Consider the following 9,451-nt stretch of genomic DNA (forward strand, 5'->3'; position numbering starts at 1 on the left):
CGTGTCTCTGTGCTGCTTTTGTAATACGTTACCCTCATCCTTGCCGCTATGAAAACCTTCATTCTCCAGCAGGTAAAGTGCTGTCATCTTTCTCTTCTCCTTTCCTTACATATGAGCATTCCTCCTCTCCGTTCCCACCTTCTCTCATGCCCCTCATTCTTTATGCAGAATCCCCCTCGTTCCTTTCTTGTAAACCTTGGCTGAGTTTCTTCCTGCCCTGACCGTTTATTAAACTGAAACTTTCTGCTCCTCTCCATCACTTTAAAAAAGCAAACCCCTCTAGTGTTGTTTTTTCCCTCAAAGCTTTGTGGTTTTGAGGCCAAGAAACCTGGCTACTTGACTTGACAATGTGGGGAGCAGAGGGCTTTGACTGCCCCTAGAAGGCCAGCATCCCGGAGTCGCCTCTTCGCTGTTGACGTTGAGACTGGTATTTTGGGGTACTATTTAATGAAGCTGCCAGTTGAGGACTTGTGAGGTGTCTGTTTCTCAAACTAGAGTCACTAATGTACTTGTCCTCTTGCTCAGTTGTTCACTGGGGCCTCCCGCTCCTCGTTCTATTCTGGTTAGAGGCATTTTGCACTGTTCTGTGAAGGGAGTAGTACACAGCGTTGTACGAGATCTTCAGTTTCTTGACAAATTCTCGCATGGAATAGCATTCATTTCTCAGAACAAGAAGAGACTGACGAGTTTCAGAAGAAAGTTATTTGTTTCTGGCCGTTTTGAGCCTGTAATCGAACCCACAAATGCTGATGCTCCAGATACTCAACTAGCCTAAAGAAGGCCAGTTTTATTGCTTATTTAATCAGAACAGCAGTTTTCAGCTGTGCTAACATAATTGCAAAAGGGTTTTCTGATCAATTAGCCTTTTGAAATGATAAACTTGGATTAGCTTGCACAATGTGCCATTGGAACACAGGAGTGATGGTTGCTGATAATGGGCCTCTGTACGCCTATGTAGATATTCATTAAAAATCTGCAGTTTCCAGCTACAATAGTCATTTCCAACATTAACAATGTCTACACTGTATTTCTGATTAATTTATTGTTATTTTAAATGGACACAAAAAAATAGCTTTCTAAGTGACCCCAAACTTTTGAACTGTAGTGTATATATTTTTTAATCAGGTGAGAAACTGAGCCAGCTCATACAGGTATACTGTTTGACATGTACCACAAGGATAAAGCTGGCGGCAAGCTAGAAGCGAGGTCGAAGTTTGGGTGGTTCTCGGAAACGAAGCTAAATAAACAAACTAGCCAGCTGTTTGTCAGAGCTGTTTGCAGTTGGCCGCTTGCTGTGGACTGGGCAGACTAAATTCTCTAACTTTGCGAACTCATCTCAGGTGAACTATGCAGACAGTTATCAAGATGGTAGTCCGGTATGCAGACATGGTGGAAACATAACCAAACTGTCCCCAAGTTATATTCACACAAGCAGTTTTCCATAGTTAGCTTGAAAGATGATGGCTAGCTACCTAACGTAGCGTTGGCTGTTTGCCAGTCAGCATAGCTTGTAGAATACTATGTGTGTTATGCCCTGGGAGTGCGACCCTAGCCCCTGTGTCTTCGGTCAAAAAGACGATGAAAGCTGTTGATTCACTGTGAACACTTTAATTCCACAGTAACCAGAATAATGGGGAATATGTAGTAGTACAAATTTCTACCAGAGAAAAGGAAGGATAATACAATATTAGTAATGTATAGTAATTCTGTAGTTATACAATAGGAAATAAGCAGGGGAAATATGCATAAACATACAGAAAAGAATATGCATAAATAGTCATAAGAAATGTACTCAAACATAATGCAAGAATACCTAAAGAATATGCATACATGATAAGTGGTTGGAATATATACATAATAGGTGATACACATGTAAACAATATGTATATATTGTTTGCAATAATAAACTGTGCCACTAGGCAGCAGGCGAGCCCTGTATTAGCTCTAATTGCAAAGGCTGACTGACATCCGTGAACATGCCAGAAAGGGCGGTGCTAGAAAATGACAACTCTTTAACGGCTGCGTTTGAAACTCAAAGTAGACAGCCCTCGGCCCTGAACTCTAAGCCCTTGAATGGCATTTTACATCGTTACGTCCGAGTGTTCCTTAAATGTCCCTTGCCCAAGCGAGGGAGAGTGTTGATCGAAGAGGCAACGTCCTTGGTGGAAATCTTGAAGTTGAGCTTAAAAACAACCAACCTAAGGCTATTAATGTTAACGACGCTGGGCCAATAGTTCGTTGCCCTATGGGACTCCTAATCACGGCCGGTTGTATATACAAATTTCATAATTCCCAAAAATATGTTTATGAATCTACGGTTTTATAGGCTCCTCACTATGAGACTAAGCCAATTTTACAACGCTAAAATCAATGTTGTCTAGATATAATTTTTATCAAGCTAGGTTCATAATTTTTTCTGGCATGCCGAAAATGCAGCCTTGTTGATTAAATGTAAAACTTTGCGGCCACCAGAGTTTGACATGTGACTACAGTTTGTATTGAATTGTGGGTCATATCAACCCTGCAAGTGACAAGTTCTTCACTCGCTCCGTCGATCAAAATCGAGGGCAACGTTTGTGAATTGGACCTCCATTTAAGGTAGCAATAAAACTACATCCGGTTTCAATGAGGATTCCCAGAGGGAAAGTTACTAGACCAAGGGCTGAGGGGTAATAATCATGTATTTGGACTGCAGCCTAGTGAGTGCCTTATTTCCCCATAGAGATTAACAGACACAAATGGTGAACTGCCTAAATGGCCTACAGGTACATACAACAGGACTGTACAGGCACAAATAACATGCAGGGTGTAAGCATACATGGTAACAAAAGAGATAGAAGTAAGATCGTCTGCTAAATGACTTAAATGTAAACCTGTACATGGCTGTAATAGATATAACAAAATTCTGTTCTGACCACAGTTTACCGCAACGGTGAATAGACCAGTCAGAGGAACAGTAATGGAAGCCTACATAATATGCAGCTAAACAAGGAACGTGAACTATAGGTTGTAACCGAATACTGATATATTAATTTGTAATAGACAATATATAAAGGTGAGTAGCAAGGCTATATTAACTGGGAACTAGCATAGGCTGACTGGGATAAGTTAGCAAGGCAAGATGGCAATGACGCAGTAGAAAGTTATCTGTGGGGATATACAACAGGCATAGCAAAAATATTGTAATCAGATTGTAGATACTTTTTGGATTACATGTAAGGTTATTTGTAGGGGGGAAAATATGACACCGTTTTCTCTCAATTCAGCTTTGGAAAAAAGACACATTTAAGTTTGTTCCACCTGAGTGAGTCTGACTACCAGTCAGAGACCACTATGATAATCACCAAATGCATTTGGAAACTTTTTGTCTTCTCAGTAGCGGTGCATGGGTAATATCACTGGGAAAGCCAAGCCAGGACCATGCGGACTCCTCCGAGCGATCGGGTAGGCTGTTTTGGAATATTTATCCGACTGGAATAAAAAAAGTGTCACCCCTACTTCTAAAACCAAAGTTGCGCCCCTGAATTCAACCACACCTTTGTTTCATCACAAAACCGGAGAGCAACATCTGTCCGGTGAAGTCCACAAAGCATATTGCAAGTAACAAACAGTTACGTGACCTACAGCATGGTCAAGCAAGTTAATGTTTAATACATTTTCGGACAACTAAACGACTACAACTAAACTATTGATTTAGAACTAAGTAGAGTTACCGCAAGTCACAAAGAAAACAGGAGCTGCCTCCAATATTCCAGCACCATTTAAACTTCAAAATTTCAACATCATCAAATAATCTATGCTTAGTCTAATAGTGACAACTAAAATATACCAAAAACAATATAGTCTGATCAACATGAGCTAAATATGATGTGGCTGTCCATTGTTCTGATTTGTGTGTGCATGCAGGAAAAAAAAACATGTTGACTCACTCTACTACAAGCTTTTCACTACACCCGCAACAACATCTGCTAAATATGTGTATGTGACCAATACAATTTGATTTGATTTGTAGAGAAACACCAATGCCTTCCTCTCATTCATGTTGACGAAACGGTCTATGACTGTCATACAATATACACTTTTTTATTTTTTGTTGTTCTAGGCTACCTGGCTAAAATGCTTGCTCGCTAGCCTAACTTCCTTTTGTGGGCAACATTAGCTAGTTAACATTAGTCTTCTACATATACAGTAGCTACATAGCTATTGAACTTCCTACCTCTCAGTCCAGGGGCACAATGTCTGAATTTATGGTTGGATCAGAATTGCTTTTATAATCATTGGTCAGTACGGAGAATTAAGTAAAACCAAATCCCTATCTCCATCAATGGCAAGGAAAGGGCCAATTGTAGCTAGCTAGCTAGCTAGCTAGCCACTGTAGGACAACACGAGATGCAACAATTTAAGTTGTTTCTGTCAATTACATATTTTTCTTGAAGCGATGTGAAAGGAGTGAAGCCAAATCCAAACTGGTATCCCTTGACACTTTTTTTTGGTGCGCCAGGAGCGTTCACAGTTGAGCTCACTCAGTTCAGCGCAACGCTGATTGGCTATTATTTTCTTTACAATATTATCAAGGGAGGCCAAATGCTCGCTGGCTTCCCTTGCGTTCAATGCTACGGGGTGGCAACAATGTCATACTCTTTAAGACTGTGTAACTGTGTTGTTTTTTGTCGCACTGCTTTGCTTTATCTTGGCCAGGTCGCAGTTGTAAATGAGAACTTGTTCTCAACTGGCCTACCTGGTTAAATAAAGGTGAAATAACATTTTTTTAAATGAAAAAGACCAGACAGCATCAGATAGATGGCCTACACATATGGAGACAGAGGGGCACTGTGTTGCTCTCTCGGATGCTTTCTCCATGATATACATTCAGCCTCTTGCGAATTGAAGGAAAATTATGGAAACACAAAGAGACGAGATATATATATATATATATATGTCAATTTTTCAAGGAAGCCTGGCTTCCCTTGGTATCCATGACTACACACCACTGCTTCTAATGCCTCATAAGGGGTAAGTAATCCAAAAGTAACTGAAAGTAATCAATTATGTTACTGAGTTTGGGTAATCCAAAGGCTACTTTACTGATTACAACTTTGGACAGGTAGTAACAGATTTCATTTAGAAAGTAACCTACCCAAACCTGCTGGTGACTGAGTGAGGGAGAAGGGGATTCTTCACCTAGCTAGAGCACTAGCTAGCTTATTAGCTGGCTAGCTACCTACAGTGGCATTGTTAGCGCATTATTGAACTTCGCTTTGCAAAGACTATAATTTGAGATGGTTTACGAAGAATGTATTTTGCCTGCAAGAACCACCCAAAGTTGCACTTCGATTCTACTGTCCTTCCCCCTTAAATATCAAATATATTTGCTAGACCTAGCAGTGGCAGAAAGGTAATTTTGAAAATGCCACACATTTTCCGACAGTATATGAGAGTATCCACCATCTTAGACTTGAGATTTTCATCATGCCCAAGTGAAGCGTGTCCGTGTTTTTGATTCAGTGCAATCTAGCATATGCCCAAAGCAAATCAGGTAGCATCATTTTCGAGCTAAGTGTGAACTCTGAACTGGTTCAGTGCTTGTGTGGACTCTTGGCCCACAGCCTCTTTTGCGTACCCTCTCATAGTCTGAAAACTCTTATCACATGCTACACCCGCTGCAACCCCCAGCTCTAACACTCTTTCTTAAAGGGGGGTTTCAACCTCTTGAATCCTTTGTTTTGTCTCTTGCACCTGCACTTGTAGTTCCTGAAACTAAAGAAGTGGTGATCCACAAGTACAAGACACCCATGGTGAGTTAAACTCTTCCGCTCTTGTAGCTAACGCCATACTCTTGGCATTCAATAGTTACCAGATCTGTTTTAACAGTACTGCATTGCATATACAGTTGAAGTCGGAAGTTTGCATACACTGGAGTCATTAAACTCGTTTTTCAACCACTCCACAAATTTCTTGTTAACAAACTATAGTTTTGGCAAGTCGGTAGGTCATCTAATTTGTGCATGACACAAGTCATTTTTCCAACAATTGTTTACAGACAGATTATTTCACTTATAATTCACTGTATCACAGTTCCAGTGGGTCAGAAGTTTACATACACTAAGTTGACTGTGCCTTTAAACAGCTTGGAAAATTCCAGAAAATGTCATGGCGTTAGAAGCTTCTGTTAGGCTAATTGACATCATTTGAGTCAATTGGAGGTGTACCTGTGGATGTATTTCAAGGCCTACCCTCAAACTCGGTGCCTCTGCTTGACATCATGGGAAAATCAAAAGAAATCAGCCAAGACCTCAGAAAAAAAAATTGTAGACCCCCACAAGTCTGGTTCATCCAAACGCCTGAAGGTACCACGTTCATCTGTACAAACAATAGTACGCAAGTATAAACACCATGGGACCACGCAGCCGGCATACCGCTCAGATAGGAGACACGTCTCCTAGAGATGAATGTACTTTGGTGCGAAAAGTGCAAATCAATCCTAGAACAACAGCAAAGGACCTTGTGAAGATGCTGGAGGAAACGGGTACAAAAGTATCTATATCCACAGTAAAACGAGTCCTATATCGACATAACCTGAAAGGCCGCTCAGCAAGGAAGAAGCCACTGCTTCACAACCGCCATAAAACAAGCCAGACTACGGTTTGGGGACAAAGAAGATCGTACTTTTGGGGACAAAGATGATCGTACTTTTTGGAGAAATGTCCTCTGGTCTGATGAAACAAAAATAGAACTGTTTGGCCATAATGACCATCGTTACGTTAGGAGGAAAAAGGGGAGGCTTGCAAGCCGAAGAACACCATCTCAACCGTGAAGCACGGGGGTGGCAGCATCATGTTGTGGGGGTGCTTTGCTGCAGGAGGGACTGGTGCACTTCACTTCATAAAGCTTGGTCGCAAATGGGTCTTCCAAATGGACAATGACCCCAAGCATACTTCCAAAGTTGTGGAAAAATAGCTTAAGGACAACAAAGTTAAGGTATTGGAGTGGCCATCACAAAGCCCTGACCTCAAACCTATAGAACATTTGTGGGCAGGACTGAAAAAGCGTGTGCGAGCCAGGTGGCCTACAAACCTGACTCAGTTACACCAGCTCTGTCAGGAGGAATGGGCCAAAATTCACCCAACTTATTGTGGAAGCTTGTGGAAGGCTACCCAAAACGTTTGACCCAAGTTAAACAATTTAAATGCAATGCTACCAAATACTAATTGAGTGTATGTAAACTTCTGACCCACTGGGAATGTGATGAAAGAAATAAAACCTGAAGTAAATCATTCTCTCTACTATTATTCTGACATTTCACATTCTTAAAATAAAGTGGTGATCCTAACTGACCTAAGAGAGGGAATTTTTACTAGGATTAAATGTCAGGATTTGTGAAAAACTGAGTTTTTAAATGTATTTGGCTAAGGTGTATGTAAACTTCCGACTTAAACTGTATGTCCTGACATGATCATGAAGAGTAATCCCTTTGACATAACTGCAAAAATGCATGTAATATAAAAAATTTTCAAGGAGCCTTTTTATTTAATCTCTAAGTATTTTAAAATAATGTAATCCCCTTTTTGTTCATAATATGATTAGTGTAAGTTCTACAGAGCCATGACACCAAATAATAAAGTGAAAGGCGGCAGAAGTAGTATAACTACGCCACAAGTAGATTGGTCAAAGCTACACTTTCCTCATGTTCCCTGTTTTTTTTCTTGCTCTCAAACAGGCACACCAGATCTGTTACTCCGTCCTTTGCCTTTTCTCCTACGTGGCTGCAGTGAAGGGGAAGGAAGCAGAAGGCAAGCCCAAGCTTCTATCTCCAAGACCCCTGGCCAGCTAGTCTACGACCCCTCCAATCTACCCCCCCCCCCCCCCCCCCCCCCGTTCCTCTCACTCTGCAACAGTGAAATCTCGGTCCTACTATGACATTGAGTTCTGACAATCCTTGATCCTACACACCTCTTTACTCCTCTTTGCACCCTGTAAGTACATCTCCAAGAAATACCCTCTACTCTTTGCGCCTTGCCATGTAAGTAAAATCCCTATGGTGTGTGTGTGTGTATGTATGTACATGTGAACCCTGGTCTGTGGCATCGTGCGTACACCCTTCCCAACCATGGTCACGTCCACTAGGCTCCTCTCCTCCTCCCCTTCCCAACCATGGTCCTCCCATGTTTTTAATGGGATGGAGACAGCAAGGGGGAGGGATGTGAGGCACAGCTCTGCAAGTCGATAAGAAAGCAACCAACCGCCGCGTCCACTCTCTGCTCCACTCCCTATGACTGTGTGATGAATATTCTATGTGCTACTACTGTAAAACTCCAGTCTGTCCAAGTCCAAACCGGTGAAACGTTTAAAAAGCACTCTAGTACTGACGGTTGTCACTTTGTTAATAAATGCTACTTCTGCATGGTACATCAAACACTGCACGTAAAAGCTTTTAAGGTTTCATTCCTTTTGATCCCAAAATATCTTGTGTGGTCCAAGATGTGTGCATCTCTCTTCAGCTTGCCCAGTGAGGCTAAACTACTGTAGTAGTTCAACTGTCAAATGTCTTGTCTGTGGTCCTCTGTATTGAATTGCATGTTGCTATGGAGAGATAAAAATGCTGTACATTTCACCATGAGAAGATGTTTTGCAAAGTGTGGTTTATTCACTAGATGTGCAATACTTTACGTAGTTAGCCAGAGGCAGATCATTGTTCTGATTTGAAAAAATCTTGGCAATTCTGGCTTACACAGAGCAAAGATTGTAAAAAAGGACTTCATTGTCGTACATATTGAAGTAAATAAATATGATGACCTATTATTTATATGTGCGAAATCACTATTTGGAAATTCTAGAGATGTGTAATCCTACTGCTGTTATGGTTTTGTCTGTTGGGGAGGTGTGTTAAGTCTTCAAGTTGTGTCTGTATTGTAGTAAGATAAATAAATCCAATCTAGCCCCCATTTCAGCCCAACTGTAAGTGGTGTGTATCTGAGTGTATACATGCAGTGTAGTGTTTTGCCAGATCAGCAATACATGAATAATACAGCTATATGATCAGGATATTGTTTTTAATGTTTGTGGCTTTTATTTTTTTAGAGATGAAATGCGTGTGTAAGGAACATATTGTTACAACTTCCATGAGAGGTAGTTATTTAAGGTATTTCATTCTTGACAATAAAAACACTGCTGTAAATATGAGAGTAACTGGATGAGGAGCGTCTCAAAACAGTTTGAAGACGGTAACAGAACATAATAGTATAGTTTGTTAGACTAGTTACATATAATGAGAACATTACGAAACGGGAGTCTGAAACCAACCAACCCTATTGTGCTAGCTCGCCTACTGCTGTTGAGAGAGAAAGTGATGGAATAATTGAAATCGTTGTAAATATTTGTGTTTGAAAAAAGTATTTATAGAACATGTACAGCTTTGGCAATATCAAAATAAAAGTTGTCAAATAAAGCCCTC

The 9,451-nt window shown here is 40.8% G+C and overlaps 1 protein-coding gene across 5 annotated transcripts in view; it reads left to right on the forward strand.

The window, feature by feature from the left end:
- Positions 1 to 9,451, forward strand: part of LOC115202858 (MAP kinase-activating death domain protein) — an 87,168-nt gene extending 77,717 nt beyond the window's left edge. For all 5 annotated transcript variants that reach the window (XM_029766944.1, XM_029766946.1, XM_029766945.1 and 2 more), the window contains 2 exons: positions 5,749 to 5,795; positions 7,718 to 9,451. In XM_029766944.1, the coding sequence (XP_029622804.1) occupies positions 5,749 to 5,795; positions 7,718 to 7,831 (161 nt within the window). In that variant the 3' untranslated portion in view covers positions 7,832 to 9,451. The remainder of the gene's footprint in view (positions 1 to 5,748; positions 5,796 to 7,717) is intronic.

This window comes from Salmo trutta, chromosome 12 (genome assembly GCF_901001165.1).
Source record: "Salmo trutta chromosome 12, fSalTru1.1, whole genome shotgun sequence".
Taxonomy (NCBI): domain Eukaryota; kingdom Metazoa; phylum Chordata; class Actinopteri; order Salmoniformes; family Salmonidae; genus Salmo; species Salmo trutta.